At 41.5% G+C, this 23,837-nt stretch overlaps 1 protein-coding gene across 4 annotated transcripts in view; it reads right to left on the reverse strand.

Annotated features, from left to right (window-relative positions):
• Window positions 1–8,084: 8,084 nt before the first annotated feature.
• Window positions 8,085–23,837, reverse strand: part of NRXN3 (neurexin 3) — a 333,468-nt gene continuing 317,715 nt past the window's right edge. For 3 of the 4 annotated variants that reach the window (XM_066607622.1, XM_066607621.1, XM_066607620.1), the window contains one exon: window positions 8,085–12,977. In XM_066607622.1, the coding sequence (XP_066463719.1) occupies window positions 12,058–12,977 (920 nt within the window). In that variant the 3' untranslated portion in view covers window positions 8,085–12,057. The remainder of the gene's footprint in view (window positions 12,978–23,837) is intronic. The other variant, XM_066607624.1, reaches the window with a different exon arrangement.

Consider the following 23,837-nt stretch of genomic DNA (forward strand, 5'->3'; position numbering starts at 1 on the left):
CTTTCTGCAGACCTGACATAACCTCACGAAAGATGTGCTGTCTTCCAGGTGCACAAATCAAAGAGGTGTTTGATAGGCTATAAAGAATTTTAATTTTTACAGACCACTACCCATTCCTATTAGTACATGTAGGGACAAATAACACCCTCAAAAAAAACAAAAACACTTTTAATTATCTCCAAAGACTTTGAAGACCTCAACAGGAAAGTGAAGGAACTAGGAGTACAGGTGGTCTTCTCATCCATCCTCCCAGTGGATGACCATTGAGTAAGGAGATGAAACAGGATTCTAAAAGTGAACAACTGGCTACATCGATGGTGCCGTCAGCAAGGATTTAGATTTCTAGACCATGGAGTGAATTACTTATGTGATGGACTCCTTGCTATAGATGGGTTGCACCTTACAAAGACAGGAATGCATATATTTGGCAGGGGCCTTGCTTCACTTATCAGGAGAACATTAAACTAGAACAACATGGGAAGGGAAGTGATAGGTCAGGAAAAAATATACAGCCAATGAATACAATCAAGAACCTTGCTATAAGAAGTGGAAAGAAAGAGCAGACAAAAAATACAGAAGGAAAGTAGAGGAGCAAGAGACACTGATCACAAACTAAAATATTTCTACCAGGAGAATTAAAGCTCCTAACACAGGAAAAGAAATGTGATGTCATAGACATCACAGAAATTTGGTAGGATGATACAGCTGATTGGAATACAAGGCTTGAAGGATACAACTATAGTTTTAAGAAACTGACTTAATAAAAGTGGATGAGGTGTTGCCTTGTATGTTAAGAAAACATTCATCTCCACAGAGATTCAAGCTTCAGAGCATGGTAGTTCTGTAGAAACTGTTTGGGTAAGAATACAAGGAGAGAACAGAAATGGCATCATTGTAGACATTTACTAAAGGCCACTTGGCCAAGCAGACGATATGGTTGAACTTTTTTCTACATCAGATGGCCAATTTCTCAAAAACGTACAACTTGGTGATCATGCAAAAGTAATGGGTCCAAAAAATTCTTATTTGCTCTTGCCGATACCCTTCTCTTCCAAAAGGTAGAAGAGAAAACAAGCCCTAATTCTTACAAACGAGGAAATAGTTGAAGACTTAGGGTGGCTGGGACCGTAGGAGGCATGATCATGCCATCATTGAATTTTGGATAACCAGGGGAGAAGAACCTGAGAGGAGTCAGACTTCAAGGTTGGATTTCAGAAAGGCAGATTTTAATGAACTCATTAGGAGGGTAGGAAGGATCCAATGGATGGATGTTCTTAAAGACAGAACTGTCCAAGAAGGTTGGGAAATATTGCAGCAGCAAAAAAGAAAAACGCCATTCTGGAATGTATTAAGAGAAGCATAGAGTCTAGATCATGTGAGGTAGTAATCCTCCTCTACTCTTCCTTGGTCAGACCTCATCTGGAATACTGTGCCTAGTTCTGGACACCCCAATTTAAAAAAAAGACATCGACAAACTGGAGCAAGTTCAGAGAAGAGTTACCAGGATGGTGAGCGGTCTGCAAAGCATGTTTTATGAGGAATAGTTAAAGGATCTGGGAATGTTTAACTTGCAAAATAGAAGGCTGAGAGGAGACTTAATAGCTGTCTACAAATATCTGAAGGGTTGTCACAGTGCAGAGAGATCAGCTCGCTTTTCATTTACACAAGAAAAGACTAGAATCAATGGGATGAAACTGAAAGGGAGTAGACACCTATTAGAAAAATAAAATTGACAGTGAGGGTGATTAATGAGTGGAACAGGTTGCTATAGGAGGTGGTGAGTTCTCCTTTAATGGAAGTCTTCAAACAGTCTGGACAGACATTTGTCTGGAATTATTTACTGAATCCTGCATTGATTTGGACCTGATAACCCAGGAGGTCTCTTCCAACTCTACCATTCCATGACCCATAGTAAATTAGGAAGAGACTGCCTATGGATGCTTAATGATCACGACCAACAGCATCTGGCTAGAACTGTCAATGTGAACAGACAAGCGACTCTGGCAGAAATCACATACACATCCAATGCAGGGGGCCCCACATGAATATCCTGCAGGTCAGTACAGTGTTATTTAACTTTCATGGAAAATGGGACCAGAATATCCTTAGTGCCTTTAACTCCATGACACAGCGCCTTAGCTATGCCAGTGAAGTTGCTAACTGGACCCTAGAGGACTAACAACATGTGGTGTGTTCTGATGAGTCACAATACTAATTGTTTTGGGCTGATGGTAAGGATCCTGTGTGGCACAGACCCCATTAAGCCATTAACCTAGTTGTCAACAATGACTGTACAGACTGGTGGTTTCATACTGGTGTGGGGTTTTTGTTTTCATGTCATGGGTTGGTTTCACTGATCCACCTAGGCAAATCATTGACCAAAGCCAGTTAGGTTTCCTTACATGATGATCATTTGTAGACGTTCATGGACATCATGAACCCCCCCCCCCCCCCCTCAATAATGGCACATTCCAGCAGGATAATGCACTGTACCATTGTGCTAAAGTTGTCCAGAATTGGTTTGAGGCACACTCTGGAGAGCTCCTACGAATGGTATGTTCTGCACGATAGCCCGACAAAACCCCAGTTGAGCATCTATGGGATGTGATGGAGAGGTCCTTTTGCACCAAAGATCCTGCACCTACAAATACCACATAGCTGTGGGTTGCTATCCAGGTGGCATAGCTCAACATCCCTCCAGACGTCTTCCATTCACTTGTGGAATAAATGCCATATTGAGTTGCTGCACTTGGCTAGGTTAGAGGGAGTCCTACACAATATTATTTCCCATCCCATGACTTTTGGCATGTCAGTATATAGGTTCTATATGTCAGTAGTATGGAGCAATAGGGACTCCATATGTTGCTGTACGAGCGACTTTCTTTAATGCACAGAGAGTTATACTGACTAGACCTTATCCGGACAGGATAAGGCTGGCCTGGGTTATTATAATCAGACGCTGCGGGATTATTATATAGAATGTATAAAGATCTACTGACTGGATATCATCAGGATGGAATTAGACAGATCTGGATTAATGTACAGAGATGTACTAACTGGTTATTATCATGACAGGATAAACCAACTCTGAATTTATATAATTTTTTTTTTAATATTCTACAGAGATCTACTAACTGGATCTTAAGAAAATGGCATTAGACTCCCCTGGCTCGTATAAGATGTACAGTGATCTACTGACGAGATATTATGATCTTATCATATAGTCCTAGGATATTATATGACTGGATATTATTTGCACAGGATCAGACAGTGCTTTGTTATATATACTAGATTGAACCGATGTTTGCTACACGAACATAAAATGTTTCAATAGTGGTGGTTGTTAACTTATAAATCTGCTTGGTTAGGTGATTATTTAAAGTGTCACTTTGTATTTGGAGCAGATATCTAATATAAAAAGCCTACAGGTCTCTCTGTTTGTCTGTCTTTCTGTCGGTCTGTCTCACCCATTCTGTCTCGGTATTGCTCTGTTTCTCTGTTTCTTTTGTTCTCTATCGCTCTCATTCTGTCTGTTTCTCTCTGTCTCTCTATTGCTGTCTCTCTATCACTTTCGTTCTCTTTTTGCCTCTCTATTGATCTCTCTCTGTTGCTCTATCACTCGCTCTGTTTCTTTGTCTCTTGCTCTCTCTGTCTCACTATCTTTCTATCGCTTTCTGTGTTTCTATTGCTCTTCCTCTCACTATCCCTCTCTAATGCTCTCTATCGCTCTCTCACTGTCTATCGCTCTTGGTTGGGCAGTGTATGCTGTGTTGCTTAGCAACGCTTCACTCATTCCAGCCCACGCCCATAGACTTAACATTGTAACTTTCAACCCGCCTGACAGGTCCCTGACTGTATTAAACTCACATTTGATGATTTTACGCAGCGGTGAGCATGTGTGTCGTCTAATGACACCAACATCATACACCAAACTTAAAACACAGGGGTCAAAGTGTGGTGCAAGAAAAAGCATGTAGGCTTATTTATATTAGATGCACAAAGATCAACTGACAATACTAGCAGGATGAAATCAGACAGCTCCGAGCTATTACATATAAAGTAAAGAAATGTACTGACTAAATATTGTGAGGATTTGACAATGTTGGATTACCATATAACATATAGAGTTCTAGTAATGCACTAGGACATGACTCTGTTAGTTCCGATCATGTGTAAGAGTAATTTCTCGTAGAGTTAAACTGGCTATGCACATTATATAAATGTTCTCAGGACCTGATCATTTTGATGGGATAGACCTAAACTTTTAATTTATTTGGGGTCGCTTAGGGCTAAATTCACATGTCAAGGATATCTGGCTGAAATCCAAGGCTGATACTTGAATATCTGTTTAAAATGTGCCGCGGATCCCCAATCAGGGTGACTGATACTCAGGGTGTAGAATCAGGAAGAATAATGAAGGCACTGATCCTCGTGGATGGCGGTGTGGACAAAACTCAGTGTTTGGTTTTTTTTGCACTGCATGTAAATAAGGTTGAGGAAACCTCCTTGACTTGCATGGGAGGTGGATTTGATGCAGATTTCAGTATGGAAATCCAGTTCACTTCTCCAACAGCTGAATTTATTCGCCAAATTTACAATGGATATTTAAGCTTCCGCCATCGGTGGCTGGCGCTGTGGAAACAGTGTCTCCATAAACTCTAATAGAGGTGAATGGAAGTTGCATAAAGAGCATAATAAGGAGCATTCCTATCTCAAATATGTGTGACACAAATGGCTGATAGATGCAGTTCCCAGTCCTGTGTAATGACGGGGAGGGTACAGTTATTTAGTTTGAGGGATTGTTGTTGTATGCTGAATTGGTTATATTCACAATGGTGATGCCTGCTGTGAATGTGAATTATCTCTGAAGCGCTAGAAAAACACGTAAGAAACCTTTTTATTTTACTGTTTAGTTTTATTTTTCAGATAAGATTTAAAAAAAGTAAAAGGAATTTGATAAAGAAAATTTTTACACATACACAGCAATGACATTACGATCCATTGAAAAAGTAAAAGCGCACGCACTCAAGTCCCTTTAGTGGTCTCTTCATTCTCTTTGTTAGAATTAACATTAAAAAATAAAACAGACTTTCTTCGATTGGAGTTTGGCAAATAAATGTTTCTGAAATGCCACATAAACAAGCGCTGCTGATCATTCTGTTTAGATCGTTAACTGTGGCTGAAAAGAACGAAGTAAAAGACATCTCGAGCAGATCTGCAGACGCCTCGCAGGGTGCTGTTTTGTGGCTGGTAGTTGAGGCTATACACTGACGCTATACACTGTGCTGTACATTGACCGTCTCTTACTAATTTGCTTGATGAATAGGCTCATGGTCTTTATATAGCTGATGACACTTTATTATTGGATGCTTATATGTGAACGGTTAGCTGGAAGATCTCAGCAAACACAGAGAGGTATATTGATGACGGTCAACACTGAATGGCAGGCACCATGAGACTGACTGACCATGCCCTTTCATAAAGCATACATGATGCCAGTACATAACCAGCATTCACCTGATAGCCCCATTACCATAAGGGAAACTCACTGTGCATCATAAGGAAGGTGTTGGGGAGTTTTTCCAGATGCAGAGGATGAGACATCTTCAGGGCCTGTAGCTGAGTAGGTAAATCCTACAACCTCTGTGTTATAACACCTCAGGAAGTCTGTTACTTTTAGGATTACCCTTAAGAGCTCACCAAGATCAGTTAGCGGGGAAAGTTGTCTACAGACAGCTGCCTCTACATCTGTGCCATTAATATCTATGTGTGGGATAAAGGGGTTTCCAATACCAAATGCTATTGATGGCCTATCCTCAAGATAGGTCATCAATAGTTGATCAGTTGGGGTCTGCCACTCTGGACCCCGTCTGATCAACTGATCAGCAGCTCGCTGTCAGCGCTGGGATACACCGTGATCGGAACAGTAGCTTCTGCTCCCACCCGCATAGTGGCCAGTGCTTGTAACTGCAGGTTCAACTCTCATTAATCAGTGAGAGCTACACCTACAATTACAAGCACCAGACACTACACAGGGGTCAGTGCTGCGGCTTCCTCTCTGACCCCTGTGTATCCCGGAACTGACAGGAGGTGCTAGATAAGCTGATCAGCCTATCCTGACGATAGGTCATCAATAGCATTTTGCATAGAAAACCTCTAAGTTCTGGAACTTCTGTGTTTGTTCTCCAAGATTGTTCTATGGACACATTATACTTATCTAATGTACATGAAGCTTCCGTCGTCGTACGTTCCTTAACATAGAGTGATGCGTTTAATTTTATGTTCACCTCTCAAATGTCTCTAGTACTGGAGTTTTGTCTAGAACAGCCGCAGATAATATTCAATTAACATTTGAAGACTAGGGCTACGCACCCACGCTTTTTGGAACATAATCCCTCCAGTTTCAACCGCAAAAAAGTGTATCAATCAGATATACTGGCATGAGGTAAAATAAAATAATTTGTAAATTGCATGCAAAGTGGGAGACATTTAGAATTAGAGCGGTTATGCAGCCAATATTCTGACCATTGTGCAGATCAATAGATCTATAGAAAAAGTCAATCTTCCTCCTAGTGTCATCTGGACATCTTTGTTGCTATAGTCTTGATGCTAAGGAGACATCTGGCTGTTGAAAAGAGCAATGTACTCTGGAGTCAGCAGTCAGTCAAACAAGTATTTGGCCAAGAGCTATCTCTCCTATAAACATGTATCCTTGAATTGAGTAAGCATGGATGCTTATAGCCATAGGGAGACATTTTTGACACTGCCATATTCCCCCATACACATTAGACTGTTGACAGAACCCGCTGCCATTCATTTAATGTGTATGGCCACTGCAACACAACTGTGTGTATGATATATCTATGCCATATAGTCTAAACTTGTATGTTTTTCTCTGATGGAGTGGACGCTAATGAACAGCACAAAAAATTACACTGACGTCAACGTTTGTTTTTGTTTTTTTCTGTAAAGATGAAACGGTTTCCATTAATATCTTAAGTGACTTCAAATGGGATTTTTTGCCATCGGTCAACATATGACCCGTCCGGTTTCTTTTGCTTCTGTTGTGCAGAATAGTAAAGTATACTGGACAACTATATACAGCAAAAATATGTTACCCTGACCAACCCATCAATGTCAGTGGGATGCATGTGGCTTCCCTTTTTCATAAAAACATGCTTTTATGCCAGTGCGAATAGAGATTAAGCCTCATAATTGTCAGAAAATGGTTTGCCAAAACTTCTATAAACTGGTATGGACAGCCGCTGTAGACAAGAGGCTGTAGAAACCCAGCCAGTCTACGCATCCGCTTACAAGCTTGTTCATCTCCACTAAACACCATGAACTCATTAGAGCTGCTCAGGTGAACACGTTCCGTATTCTAAAGCCCCATTTACACACACAGATGGTCGCTCAAAATTCGTCAGAAACTGACAGTTTTGAGCGATCATTTTGCATTGGCTACTAATGGGCTAATCAGCCCATTAGTAGCTAACTAGATTCATTTGCATGTATTTAAAGAACAGCATGTGGTTTGTTCTCTAAATACATAGCTATTTTTCTCCAGTGGGTCAGCAGCTGAAAGAATGTTATCAGCGCTGCCTGTGGAGAACTCAGCTTGCGGTCCGGCTTATCAGGGACAACGGATTTTAAAGGGGTTGTCCCGAAAAATAAAGTTAAACACTTCTGTATGGCCATATACATGCACTTTGTAATATACATCGTGCATTAAATATTGGCCATACAGAAGTTATATACTTACCCCCCCCACCCCCCCTGTGTTGGCGTCCCCGTCTCCCTGGGGCCGACCGAATCCTTCTCCTGGCTTGATTAGACGCGCTTGCGCAGTCTGCCTCTTCTGTCCCGTTAAAGGGGCCGCTCCAGCGTGCTCACGCCGCACAGCTGGTCTGCGCATGGGAGACGGGGTTGGCGCCAGGGATTCGGTCGGCGCCAGGGAGACGGGGACCCCAACACAGTGGGGGGGGGGGGGGGGGGGGGGGGAAATCGCTGTAGGTAAGTATATAACTTCTGTATGGCCAATATTTAATGCACGATGTATATTACAAAGTGCATTAATATGGCCATACAAAAGTGTTTAACTTTACTTTATTTTGCGGGACAACCCCTTTAAGTTGACCTTAACTCAGCGATGGACGAAAAGTGCCCGGTAAGTGCACGATGGGCACACATTTACAAGCAATGATTATCGCTCAAAAGCCATCTTTTGAGCGCTAATCGTTGTGTGTAAAAGGGCCTTAAGCTCCACTTAATGATTGAGATGCTCAATAACGTTCATTACAGTAATGTCTGGCATGTAACTACATTAATGTAGTACTTTTGGACAGTGTTTGGTTCCATGCAGCTCCCTTGTTACAAGTACAAAGCTGAATACTTCAAATTCAGGATTTTACTTTGACTTTGCTAACAGGTGAGGGTAGCAGGTTCCCCGTTCGCAGACTCTTCCAATTTAAAAAGGCATGAGCCAGTGCCCTCCATTACTCTAGAGCTACATGATGACTTGGGACTAATGACAGCAAGTTTCAGACCAGTTGCACACTGGAAACATTTGTATAACTCGGTATTGCGTGACTATTTTACGATTATTCTGTTTAAAATCACAACCAAGTGGGAAGCATGTTGCAGTTGCATGTCACTTGCACTGTGATCTATGCTGGCAAAGTCCAATGCAACTTTCGACCAAATATCCAACAGGTTTCTATGTGACCCAATTGGCATTCATTAGATGGAACGTCGCAAAGCGACACTGTGCTATTCATGTTGTGCTAGCTGAGGTGTCTCATCACTCAGTTCATTGGCACTTCAACTTTCCTTATACATGCACAGTGAACAGATTACAGGAATATAATCAAAGCAGAAAAGCAAAAGTACACATTATAAAATAGAAACAATATGTAGTGTTTTACACCGTGAGCTATTAACTCCTTCACCTCCATCGCATGTTCTAGATATGGATGTGTTGAGCCATGACAATAGGTCCCCCCCAAAATGATTTGTGCTTACAAAGAGGAGATTGAATTATGGAGCAATAACAAAATACCTCCATCATGTGTCAGGTCATTGGTGTCTCGTGTTACTTCATAATGAACAGTGTGAATTGAAAAATGGATGGCTCACAGTAACAGTCTGTGCTCTGCTCAATGCATAACTTGCCCTGGGCAGAGTAAAAAAATTCCAGTTCTATTCAAATTTCTGAAACTTTTTACTCCCTTATTGATGCACACAGAACTCTCCACTGCTTAACAATTTTAAGAGGTGAAAGGGTTAACAGAGTACCTTGTCATTAACCCCCTACAGAACAGGTAGTTAACATCACGGTTTTGAGGGATTTCAAGGTGCGTTCACTCCTATTTTAATAGAAAAGGCACAAATACTCTAGTAAAATATTTAGCAGCAGTGTCCTGGTTATACAGCTATACAAACACTTAAGCTGCCCGTACACACAAGATTTTGTCCATCTTGACTACTTCAAGGAACCAGTTTTTGAAAATTATACACAATGATTCAACATGGCCCAAAGCAGACTATTTCCTGCCAAAAATGTGATCCGTCAGATTCGATATGTTTTCAGTCTTTGACTAAAACTACATGATCAGCTGAATATAGCCGATTATTTGCTACTGTGTGCATACACTATTTTTTTTTTTTTTTTTTTACTGGCTCCCTGATCTACTATTTTAATCTGTCAGATCATTAGTACAAACAATCTATTATCATGCCAAGCTACTGTCTGATCATAATCTTATGTGTATGGCCAGCTTTAGCTGTGCAGAAAGTCAGGCGGCTATAGGGTTAAATATGCAATTCTGTCTCAGTTAGTGATGCTCATTACACATTAGCATTTTTGTATGCATCAAAAAGCACAAAAAAAACTCATCTGAAAAACGTGTTTTGCATTTTACATGATTACCAAAAAATTCAAACCGCGTGCATTTCCAACCTTCTTTTGCGACAAATAAGAATGCTGATGTGGCGTAATAGTACCTTTAGGTTGCTATTACACAGCAGGTCCCCTGCAAAACACAGGCAGAGAAACACTGATTGTGACCGACACCTGGACTCATCATAATGATTGAACTGACAAGTCCGATGCCGTCCGCAATCGGTGTTCCTCCGCCTGCATTCTGCAGCAGAGAGAAGCTACATATAACTTAGTGATGCAGATAAAGTGCATTTGAATTAAACATAAAGCTATTTCCTTCACTGGGCCATCATACATTCTTTACAGCGTGTGCAGATGTGTCTCAGAAACCTGCAGTTACCTGAACCCACACCTCTATAATTCAGGTGTCAGACATACTACTGGGAGGCGCCTGGCCAGCAATCACAGGGAGACAGGATTGCTCAATTTTCAGTCTTATAATAAAGTACGGTATATTTTCCCTATATGGTAATCATCAATTGCCTCTTCCATACTTCTATGTAGAGAACTAAGTGAGAAGCAATTTATAAGAAGGGGTGGCTAGGAGGATATTACTTTTATTCATTTTTTGACCCATAAGACAATTTAACAGGAACACACCTTTTACCTGTATGACAGGTGGCACCGAGGGGGTTAATGACAAAAGCTTCCATCAAAACACAGATATCCTGTACCAATAAACAAATAGCAGTCATCTCAATAAATATCTCTGCATATTTATATATGTATATATAGATTCTACTTGTAATAAAACTCATTTTATTCTCTCTGTTAAATTCATCTGTGAAAGCATTTTCAATGTTATTTTCATGTCTCAAGTCCTTTAAGTAAAGGCAGACTGGGCAGGGTCCGAATTCCGGTTACTTTCTACGAACCACTCGCAACAATTATGAGTTAATCATGCCGCAGATTTTGGCTTTACAACCATTTTGTTACATGTTTAATCGGACATGTTCTCTTCAGCTCCGAACCAGTTCTATATTTTTGTGTTTTGTTTTTTTTTTCCTTTTTTTTTTTTTTACAATTTATTTATTTTTTTCTTTTTTGCATGCATCGCAGGAAGTCACAAAACCAAAACGCAAAGAAAAAGTCTCAGATACTTCCATTTATGGAAGTTTTTTTTGCCTTATCATTTTTTTTCTGTTTCCAACTCATTTTCAATGGTTGATGTTTGTTTGGCTGCAAGGACAAAAGGACGGAAGCTTCCTCGCCCCTTTCTCACAGGCAGATTTGGCCTTGTGACGGTATTCTGCATGTCTACAAACGCTGGCTAGATCTCACACCAGACCCAAGCCCTCGCCAATCGTCTTCCCAGTATAGTTTTATTTTATTGAAACATACTGCAAACAATATGTTCTATGGACACCACAACCTGATATGAAAAGAGAACACACCATGATTCTTTATATGGCAACAATCTTCATCCACAGACATTCAGCACAGGCACTCGGCGCACTCATCAGCTATTGTACATGGAGTCTACAGTTCCTTGGCTGTACATGGCTACATTTGGCCATGTGGAGTATATCATTAAGATGGGAGAGCATTGAAAAAAATCAAAAAAAAGGAAAAGAATTAAAACCTCCCAAAAACATAAAAAGAATGAAGAAATAAATAATTGATTTAGAGTCTTTGACTTTTTTTTCACTTTTTTTTTTTTTTTTTTAAATCTTGCTTGAGTATTTTAAGGCTCTCTCAAGGTGACATGATGGATCCCAGGAGCTCCTCTGACCTGGATCCACACAAATGAAGAAGAGAGCCCTAGAACTGGTCAGCTGGCGTTCACATAACTTTCATGTTTGTGTACATATATATATATATTTGTTTATATATTTTCTTTCTGTTGCATTTGCTGTTCATGGCAAACAGAATAGTAAGTGTGCTTTATATTACAGTTGAGCAGAAAGTTAGCTGTGTCCAGCCTGGATAGAGCAGTGACAGCTCCTTCAGGCATAAGGCAGCTGCCGTTTCAGAATTCACTGTCAGGACATTGCTGCTACTGTCCTTGGTGTTTATGCTACTATACGTCAATAGCAATGTATGCTTTACCTTTGCCGATTTAGTTTTTTTTCATTAGTTCACATCTGTGTTGATTACATATAATAATTAATTTTATTTTACACATAATACTCCTTGTCCTTATTTTTCTGCTTCTTGTGGCCTCCCTTAGAGCTGTGCTGCTTCTCCTTCACCAGGGCCCCGTTGCTCTGAGCGGAGTTGCTGATGTAATTCCTTGTTTCATCCACCTGGTAGGACCCTTCGTCCCTGTTTCTGTACTTGTACATGGCATACAGGAGGATCAGGATGCAGAGAGCAGCGGCTGCCACAATACCAACGACCATCCCCGTCGTGCTGCTGGACTCCCGGACTACCTCGGAAGGCCCCGGGACCCGTCTGCTTCCCGGCATCGTGGGGTTTGCTGTGGGCACATTACGGAACATGGGGGATGTTATTAGCGGACTCCTGAGCTTTGTGCTGTCTAGCTCGTAGGCAGTGGGCAACGGTTGCAACACTATATCGGGCTGGGGTTTGAGCTCATGGTTATTCATTTTGCCAGCTGGGACCATGGGCACCATCCCAGTTGCAGACGTGGAACGTATCAGCTCAGGGGGCAAACTTGTGGTAGAAGTCCTATCAGGTTCGAAGGCTTTGTTAGGTCTAAAGTCCTTTGATCCCCATTTGGGCGCCTGTGATTTGAAGCCACCATCGAAGAATGATGTGGAAAAGCTCTTATCTGTTACCAAGGAGAGGGTGGTGTAAAAATCTTCATCATCGGTAGGGGGTAGGTTAGAGTCAAATGTTTCCCCTGAGCCATACCCCGATATCACCAAGCCATCATCATCACAACCATCGCTGCCTTGGTCCGACAAGCAAGGTAACCCCGCCTCAGGGGTCACAGACAGGGAATCTTTGGTGGTCTCAATTATGGTGAGAATTGGAGGGAAGGTAGGGGAGAGAGTGATGGAGGGCGTACGTGTAGCTATTGAAGGGGTATCTAAGGGATCCTCTACTAAGACAGGTATAACTAATTCACCTCCTGTGGAGAGAAAACAGAAAAAAAGTGAAAGGAACACAATTAATAACTAATCTCAAGTATATAAAAGCCTGCATAGGAGACACTGGCCATAATCTATGCTCCCCTCCTTTGAGGAAGTGTTTAGTTAAACTTATTTTCTTTTTTAGACCAATGCTAAAACTACAGAGCAGTTTTTCATCATTGTCCAAGAAAGATCATTGCCTGTAGTATCTAACCAGTTCTGATCTAAAAAAAAGGGAACCTATCTCTGCCTAGTGACCACATGAGACCTGGCATGTGTTTATTACATGAACAGAATAGATCAGCTAAAATTGAGGATCAAGGTTTGCGCAAAGAATTGAAAGGAAATGTTTTCATTCTATCCTATCTGACCGACAGTCCTATAATGCCATCAATCTGATGCTTAGTGCATATAGAGAGAGCGAAGCAAGCCAAATCCTGTATTATAGTCAGTCATCCTATATAACTGCATACATTGTATCAGTTAGGTTGTTTTCTGATATGAAAGCATACTTTCAACTGGACATTAGTGGTGTGGTCACTACTACTACTACAAAATACTTGAATGGTCTCTTCCTATAGTAATTCTTGGCGAATCTTTTAACAACATGGAAACTGCGGGCTTCTTATGGCTCACTCACAAGGGGCGTAGTATGTGTGCTGCGTGTTATGCGCATATTTTTCACATGCGCAAAATCTGCAGTAGTTATAAATATACATACATGCGTATTTGCTGCTTATATTAAAACCCCATAGCCTATATTGGTGCGGATTATGCACCAAAATAGGATACGCTGTGTTTTTTTCATGTGTGTGAAAACCACACAGATGTGAATGGCCCAATAGAAATCAATGGGCTTCTAGCACCACATATTATGCGTAATATGCGAGTGACGTACGCCCATGAGAATGAGCCCATATAGATATATTTCCAAGTCTCTGCACTTTCAGCTAATGTGGCTGAATCACAAAATACCTCAAACTAATCTACAGTAATTCATTTACAGCATTCCAGTGTGTTATGGGTAATGAAAAACAGAAAATAATCGTAAAAGAAAACTGAGAACCTCCCCCTTGAAAAATACCCCAAATCATAATTTAAATAAAAACAAATAGTTCACAGCAAATGCAAGTAAATAAAAGGTATGAACCACAGAAACCAGAAAAAGGAAACAAAAAGCTCGTAAAAACAGATGTAACGTAAGAAACTGAAAAGAAGGCGAAATAAAGAGCCCCAACCAAAGACTAAAAAATGAGAACCAAAAATACCACGGACAAAAAAATGGAAGAATTAGAAGTTAAAAAATACTTTACTGTGCAGTCGACTTACATCCACAAATTGCCCGCATGTTTTTTGGCATGTAAAAAAAATTTACAGAACAGAGTTGTATAAGAATGTCATAGAGATACATTCTTGTCAGTAGGTTTGTTCTCTTTCCATTTAACCAAAAATAAATGCAGCTTTAGTAAGACTATTGATAGGATCTGGAGCTGTCACTTTAAGTTACATTAAATGACACAGGTAAGGTGACAAACACAGACTCACAGCACAAAACACAAAGAGAAAGTTCCTGCAGCGGAAAATAATCACACACGGCTTCTGTCGTCTGTGGCTGTTCTCATCACTACTTTTCTACATCTTTGTAGTGTAAAAAGAAATTACAGAGAAAGAAATGGAGAGGAAATCAAATCAAACCTGTTAAAGTTTTTAGAATTTTGCTTTTTTTTTTTTTTTTTTTAAATTTTTTACTATTTACTTATATAGATTAATGCTGGGGAATGGCCATTTCGTCTTGATTTGTCTGTTGCTATTTAATTCATAGCAGATTATACAGCTTGTACTAAATGTTGTTTTTATTGTTATTTACTATGTTATTTTGGAAAATGCCTAATGGATGGGATAAAGTAGGTACAGGGGGGTTGTTGAGAAAGAAGGAAGGGGGGGTGGTTAAATCTATGAGGACACTAGACATTTGATGAAAATGAGTAGGCCGAAGGTGTGAGTCAGTTGCCATGTCCATGATAAGGCGTTACGTAGTGATCTAGCAGCTTTTGAACTTCTGGCTGTAAGGAAGGGACAGGCAATATACAGAACAGAAAAAAAAACAAACAAAATGAACATTGGCATGCCCATCTAGGAAAAGAAAAAGCAAAACTCTAAACACTGACAGATATTACAAACCCTAAACTGCAACTTGTCCGACATGCAAATCTCCTTCACCTTCATCACCCACCCAGAATGAATAAAATCCACATCAAACAGTAGCAAGAAAAATACCAGACAGCATTATCTTATTTTTTTTTTTTGTAAAAAAACAAAAAACAACCCTCCAAAAAGTTTTTTTTTTCTTCTACTAAAAAAAAATTTAGAAGTGAAAAAAATAATAGTGAGATTACAACATGAAGAGCAGAGCAAAATTAAGTCACAACAGATGGGGGCCTGAGTCCAAAGTGTCTGCAGATGGAACAATTTTAGCTGCACATGGGAGTGAAATCTATGATCAATTGTGATGGGGGTCAGCAATTGGAACTAAGGGAACTAAGTTCATACAGTGGCATCTACAGCATGGTCGCTACTAATGGCCAAAGCCAGGCACAGACCTCAAAATGGCAAATAAAGCAGCTAAAGTTGTTCCTTTTGTAAAATGCATTAGAAAAAATGGCAGCATAGTTGGCGGCTCATTTTAATGCAGGGAAGAGGAGAATTTTGGAAACAAACCAAGCATCGATATAGGACATAATATTGGAAAATTACACTGACAAAACCACACAAAGGGGCAAAAACATTCTTATCCCACGGGGTAGGGAAGGCCACCAACCTCTGATGTCAGAACATAAGGAATGCTTGACACAGTTTTCCAGGTGATGCACACACAGACGGCATAGGCGATGCAGCCTCTTCAGGGGTTGGCCCGCTTTAATTTGCTTTGCAGGCTGCATCTTTACTGTGGACATTGTCACTATGTAACACTGCAGTGAGATTTTGCTCTTGAGAGGCTCAGGTCCACATAGCAGTGATTGTGCTTTAGATTTGCACCCGGCACCGCTGTCTGTTTGTGCATGACAAATAAACAGGAAAAACTAAAGAAAATTTATTTAAATTGACAAGTGGGTCAGTTCTTGGCTGCAGGATGTTGATGCATGCTTAAAGTTGCATTTAGGGAAAGTATACAAGAAAGAACAACTAAAATCCCAGCAAGCTTAGGGAGGTTTGGGTAAGGGTGCAGCAAAGTAAGACAGGGTAAGAATGACTGAACGCAGCATTGATTGGACAATTGCTAGATGGTTTACATGTAACAACACTTGTTATTCCGCAGCATGTTGCTCTCCAGCCGCCTTTTTCAGAATACCCCCCAAAATCTGTCTGTGATTGGCACGTCTGCTGTCAGTACAATGCTTCCCTCCAGGTGGGCTGTACATGAGATCAGAATTGTGATTGGAATCTAATGCTTCATAATCCTATAATCCTGCTATTTGATGACCTGTAATCAAGTGTAAAATTTGTGATAATCTGCTGCTTCTATCAGTATCTATTCCATCACCTAATCTATAAAAGCTGATACACTGACCCCTCACCCGTGAGAGAAGTGACATGTGATGCAATCGCCATTTCTTCATTTGTGAACATAGCCCATGGAAAAAGTAGAGATGGGCATGCTTATGGTTTCAGGGGTGAGGGCATCACCATTCATAAATAAAACCAAGAAATCATCTTCTAGGAAAAATACAGTAAAAATTGACTCTTAAAGCCCTGTCTGTAATTACTCAGCATTATCCACCCTAAAAAGGGCACCTGGGTACTATGTAGCAAAGCACGGTAGGGGGCGCTGTATGCGAACACTGGCCCTGATCTCAAAGAATATTGTCAGAGAATGGTATATTATAAGATATCCTGGATGAACTAACCTGTAAACCGAAAATCATCTGTACTTCATTCCCTTTAGTGAGATTTAGTTGTGCCTGTGTCAATATGACAACTCTTCCTTCTCCTGGGACTTTGTGGTTATGAGATCTAGTATCCCTATGATAACCTTGACCTGTCAATCTTTTTTTCACTCTCCTGAAATACGAAAGCTAAAACTAAAATTTGCTATCTTATGTGTATGGCCAGCTTTAGTGTTCTCATTAGACCTCACATGCATGTGTTCATAAGGCCACATGTGTTCTTTCACACGGCAGAGAAAATCGCCCATGTGCAATTAGCTTAAAGGGGAGTAATCAGCTGTCAGACACCTTAAAAGCGAAGTGATTGGGCATGTTAGAATTCTGATCCTTCTCTCCCCCAATATCCATCATCTGTGGAGAGTGGGAGTCCCCTTACACATTAGATGGTTGCACCAACATTAATGTGTATTACCACCTTAAGCTGTCAGGGTTCAGGAGTAGGAAATATTATTACAAGGACACAAGTGCAAAGAGGATCACAATATTACGGAAGAAAAGCAATCTTGTGGAAACCTTGCAATGTACCGACACTTTAGGTATCTTGAATTACCTAATTAAAGCAGCACTATTCCTCTGGACGACTTCTGTGGTGCTCTTTGCACATGTCTGATGTTTGGGAGTTGGCGTCCCATGATCACCTGCATGACTGGAGTCTGTTCTTGTGCTGACCCTTACACCTAGTGTTGCAGCAACAAGGGTGGAGAAGCTTTTTATATATAGGTGGCTGACATAAGACTAAGACACCAAGGGGGTATTGGAGGTCTTACTTTAATGTACTTCTTCGTAGAATAATATGATTTTCTAATCTGGCTTGTGTACCCTTCTTTTATCAATACAGTTGACCCCCATCTGCAGAATAGAAAAGTATAGCCCATGTACCTGTCAGTTCTGCATAATGTATTTATGGGGTAACTAAATAGGACTAAACATGGCATTCATAATCTTATACCCTGCAATATCGTGACCCTTGGCATTCAATAAGCCACTGGTTTACATGACAACATGCTGGGCCAGCACATATCCGGTAAAAGAATAATGATGGCCGCCCATCTCTAGGTGATTTGTAGCATGTCTGACTGCCTCGAAGTATTGTTGGACAACTATCTGGCACATAAGCCCCAGACAGCCATTCCAGCGACTATTTCACCTGTGCTTTTCCACAGGAGCGATGACCTCTGTCAGATAATGGAGGCGGAGTGGCCAGAGATCTCTTCTGGCCGCCCGCCTCTGTTTGCAGTAAACAGTTGTTCAGAGATTGCTCGCCTCCTATTTACATCGAGCAAGAAGCTACTAAGTATTTGTTCTTGAATAACGCTTTTACATGATCTAGGCGTTCTCCTATAATGTATTATAGTGACTAGTGCAGGAACAGGGGATCCAGTCACAACCAGGATCCCATTTCTGAGGTTTACAGCCCCCTCGGCCATATAATAATATGATGAACTATTGTGCTGACAGCACTCCGCCCCCTCATTACTATATTCTAGAAAGATCCTATGCAATTTGTGCGATGGTCTAGAAGACATGAGCTTGTACTTATGTCCCAGGGATTGTTTACCTAGCAATAAGTCAAATGCTGCTTTCACTCACTGGAGTTGAGGATCAGCCTTGGATAGAGAAGTGTCTCATCTGGCCACAAGACAGTCGTTTTAGGCTAGAAAAAAAATGCTCCGCTTTTTCAATCCACAATACCAATGAGAAAGAAACTCCTTAGTCACCAAGTGCCTTTACAGAAGATTCCACAATGTGGGAACAGCACATGAGCTGCAGTCTCTTCCTCCTGACTTCCATCTCATCCTCATTGCTGGCCCGGGTTTAGGGCATTTCTAAATATTTAACACTGCAGCTCTGAGATCACCTGAGGCATCTTCATCCAGAGATGTTGCCTCAGGCCCCTCTGCTGCAATCTGGGTCACTGATTAATTTTAAACAAGTAGATGCCATACATTGTACATTTTATGATGTACAGATGTTGCCTTTTTGGGGACAGTTAATTAACCATTTACACTGCGCTGAGTCCAAACCCGACACCTGGATATAAAGGAATTAAACAAAATAGAACAGAGTACAGAACTCCAACTGCAGAACCAAGAACACAGTGTTCATGTATAAAGAACTGCAATGACATCCCAATATCAGATCCAATGGCCCAGTGACTGGCGCACCCAGACATGAAGCCCAACATTATCAGTCTATACCAGTTTTAGGTGTACACTAAGTCCTCCCAACCCTCCACCCCCCCCTCCCCCCCAAAAAGGAAATATCACAAATGGTGCATTCCATTCTCATGCATAAATTTGAAACTCTTCTCAAAAGATTTGAAGAGTTGGCATGGGGTTTGCCTGCAAGACTTGGCCTCATGTCCACAGGCACGCACGGTTTCCACAGGTGTTGTCCACCTGTGCCCGCAGCCATGAGGCCAAAAGTGACATTTACTCACCTGTCCGGACGCTGCGGGGCTCTCCTCCGTCGTGGCCGGATCTTCTTTCTTCTGCGCGGCCGATGTGCTCAGCAACGCGGTGGCGTGCTACACGCATGCGCCGTGCTCACTTTTTTTTTTTTTAAATCTCCTGCTCTCCCACGGCACTGCCACAATGACAGCTGTGGCTGTGCCATGGATATGACGGCTTCCATTGACTTCAATGGAAGCCGTCCCTGCAGGGTTCGCAGAAAAATGGAGCATGCTGCGATATCTTCCCGCACGTGCGATCCGCATGCCGGGAAAAAAAAACAAAAAAACACATCCTCATGCATTAAATTGCCCTGCTGATGCATCCCTATGGCCTTCCAGATCAGATCTCCCACGTGGATTTTATAATTAAAATCCGCCCGTGGACATTGGGCCTTATTAATACTGTAGCTAGAGGATTGTGCAAATTTTAGCGCTAATCTACATAAGTTGTAGATTTCATTTTGTGATATTAGTGCAGACCAAATTTTGTAAGCAGCACGTGCCTTTTATTAAATATGTGGACAATGATTGGCCTATTGACTTCCAAGACACACCTCAAGATGCAATGGTCCAGTGACTACTGCACCTACATACATCTACCTAGCTTCAGCAACCCAGTGACATTATTCCTAATCTGTTATACCGAATTCACATTAGTCAAATATCTGGGCCTAGTGAATCTACTTTATTGTTCACTTGACCAGTATGTTTACACTGGTTGAGTGGAAGGTTTATTCGAACAATGTTTACAACCTGTTTTATTTGGGAAATCTCGTTTTAACATCTATATTTTATGTGTGCACGCCTGACTGCCCCTTCCCTGCACGTAGAAGTTTATGTACTTCCACAGAAGTTACTCAGAGGCAGTGCACACTCGTTTTGTTTGCAGTGACTGAGCAGTATAGAAAAGTATTGAATAGATAAAGTATATATCAAAGCCGATTCAGGTGACCAAAGTACATCTAGTGAAAGCTCTTAGCCCACTTCCCGACTATTCTTAGTAAAATTTAAGCGGAAAAATAAGCTTTGGTTTAAATAATTACACTGATTCTTAATGAGAAGAATCTATAAGCGCTTTGATTTAGTTGTTGTCTAAAGAATGCATATTTAATAGCCGTGCTGCCCCACTCAGGACAGAGACTTCAGAAAGAAGAAAGGGCCGGTGATGGTGGCTTCAGTGGAACGCTTGAAAAGCCTAATTAACTTGTACGCAAAGCTCCGAATCTGGGCCACAACAAATGAAAGGATCTCAACAGTTTGAAGTCAACGTGAACTTTCTCATGAGCAGCTTCTTCCCCCTCCTCTCAGTTTCATTAAAAAAATAACATCTCAATTAGCAGAACAGTCTTGAAGCCGCTGTATGAATATCTCCTCTCCTTATATTTAGCGGCGGCACAGACTCTGAAATCATTCGCATTCTCACTTAACACTCAGGGCCGCTTTAATCTTCAAACAGCTGCATAGAGAAGGCAGATGTGCTGCGGGCTTCAGATTCTTCACAGTGGGTTTTACAAGCTATCAGAGTAAAATTGAATCGGTTTCTATGTTGTGTTCCGTCTTCATTTCCAAATGAACTTTGCTGTAGTAAGTGTGAGGTTTTTGTCGCAAAATCTGAACATGATAGTTGTCTTCGTGGTGCATTGTTCACTTCTCATCACTAGTTCTGAAGGGCAATTCCGCTATTGTCAAGAGAGGATATTTGCCACTTTGCTCTGGATGGCTGTTTATAGTACTTATCATTGTATAGAGATACAACGAGAGGTGGCCGGGGGAGTAGGGAAATCATGAGTTATATGACGTGGATGATCGCGGATCAGGAGATTCATTCCAATTATTTCACTATTTCCTCATCGTGGTATTTGGGGCCACTCACACTGTTAGGCTGGGTTCTCACAGGGCAGATTCTCGGCGGAAATTTCCACTGGGAGAACTGCCGCTGCAAAACCCGCGGCGGCTTTGAAGCGGCCCGGCCGCTCGCTCTTCCGCTGCGGCTGGCGCTCCCATAGAGGGGAGCGCGGCCGCAGAAAAAAAAAAAAGGACATGCTGCGGCCGGCAAATCCGCGCTGCAGCAGCGGCTTCTGCTGGCTTAGCCGCAGCGGATTTGCCGTCCCATGTGGATGAGATTTCTGAGAAATCTCGTCCACATGGCTGGCTAATCCCGGGATTAGCGGCCGCAGGCGGATTTGCCGCTGCGAGATTCCGCACGGAATTTCCGCGGCAAATCCGCCCCGTGTGAACCCAGCCTAAGGTTTTATTTATTATTTTTCATTTCAGCCTGTATCTAGAGGTTACACACTCAGACATTTGCACATCTCATAAAAAAAAGTTCATGATCCTTTCGGCCATCAGTTGACCGTATCATTTCTTCTGTGTGGAAGCCACATGTTCTCTTGGAATGTGGATAAGTCAATAAAGGACATGATGTCATGACTCTTATCAAAAGTTTAAAAAGGTTTCTACTTTTCAATTAATCCTCAGTATGAGCCAGGCTTCTATTTACTGCTGATGCCACAAATACTCGTGTACTGCTTGGAACTCTACCATTATGCCAACAGTGCCAATAATAATAATGGCTCTGATGACATCAGTCAGGTTACTGGTAAAAGGCATGACTGGGGTAAATTATACCAGAAATGTACACCAGGTTGGATCTGGTGTACATTTCAGAGTAGGTGCCGAGATGCACCTAATACATGAACAGCCGTGCACCTCTTCATGTATTAGGCACATTGCTAAGACAGACAGTTGAAATGCTGGTCTTGAAAAAAGACAAAGGGGGAAATTTATAAAGCGCCATCTAGAAGATACTTTTTTAGGTAATATTTAGGCAAGAGAAGTGTGATACGGTATCATAGGTCTGTACAAAATTGTTACCAACACCTACATCTTTTCAATTGTTACTATCATCATGCACTTTATTAATATCTCCTACAGACAAGTCATTCCACCAAATTAGTCATCCAACAACAAGACTGCTGCCCCCTAAATATAAGAAATAAAATAAATTAAATAGTAGCATAGCACTGCAAATAAACATGCCAGTGGAAGTGCATAAAGTGGAGTGTTCACAAACTCACCTGGCGTGGTGGTATTGTTGTGGTCAGAAGACAAACCACCACTCCTGTCATAACTAAGCCACGTCAGCCTTTAGCAAGGTCTATAGAACGGACCATGCAACAGGAGAACCCCTGTCCAGTTCAGGACATCCACTTGGGGATGCTGGTGATGAGTCCGCTGACACCTGGTCCCAGTTATCACAATGCAGGAAATTATAAAGGGAAAAGAAACCAATGCTGATGGCTGGTTTCCTTACCTTTTTAGAATTCCCCAAGTATATGAAACATTGTGTTGTCCTTCTGTGGTTCTGCAGCTGGAATTACTTACTGCTTATTTTGTCAATCTAAATGGTCAGTATGGTATATGCGGTCTTGCTGGATGGAATAAAGTCTCTATTACAACTCCTGAGCTGGCTACAGTGTCACCTGATGGACCAATGAAATGGCAACTGCAGCAGACCTGGGAGTATTACGGTCCCATTAAAGAGAATCTGTCAGGTGATTTATTGTGCCTACCTTATGTACCTACCTCAGAGAAGTTGCGTTCTGTACAGGTTCATATGACATAGAGGAGGATTTTGACATAAAAGCAGAGAAAATCCAGAGAGGAGTCCTAGGAATGATAGTGAGAGTCCTGCTTACTCCATGCACAACTAGTAATCAATAGCTTTCCCTTTATCACTAGGTGTGCAGGGAAAGAGGCCATTCAGCCTGTGTGCGCGGGGTAAGCAGGACTCTCGCTGTCTCTCCTAGGAGTCCAGTGTGCTTTCACTGCTAAAAGCCCAATATATATATCAGTAACCGGTTCTTTTAAGGAGCTTCACATGCAGAACTAGTCTCTCCTACAGCAGCAGTGTTCCTTTTGTGGAATCTTCTAGCATAGGTGTGAGGATGTGAGAAAAAACCAGAAGTATGGATCGTCTGAGCAGTGCATACAAGTATAGACTGTAAATCACAAGAAAGCGGCTTTATACTAAATGTAATGCAGCTCATGCTGAAGAATAGGGACAGCATAAGACAGACACAAGCTACATGCAGTAAAACCCACATCAGAGCATGCAGTGGTCAACCTCTCCAGTGCCTGCAGCACACCCACCTGTACAGGGCACATTGCCAGTTAATGAATGTCATGCCACAGATTTTGATGGATTACTGATCACATATACCAAAGATAGCACTTACAGTGGCAATAAAATTCTTTACTATGCCATCTAAATAAGGGGCAGTTGTGAGCTAGGAGTCCAGCGGTTTGGAGCTTGTGATAACTTCATATCACAGTGTGGTCTCATATCTGAGCTCACAGCCACTAAACAAAGTACACTCTTTGTCAACAAAAAAATAAAAATCAAGCCCCTAGAAGGAGTTGTCGTTTTGCTGCAAAACTCAGCATGCAGTTACATCTCAGGC

Source organism: Eleutherodactylus coqui, chromosome 6 (assembly GCF_035609145.1).
Source record: "Eleutherodactylus coqui strain aEleCoq1 chromosome 6, aEleCoq1.hap1, whole genome shotgun sequence".
Classification (NCBI taxonomy): domain Eukaryota; kingdom Metazoa; phylum Chordata; class Amphibia; order Anura; family Eleutherodactylidae; genus Eleutherodactylus; species Eleutherodactylus coqui.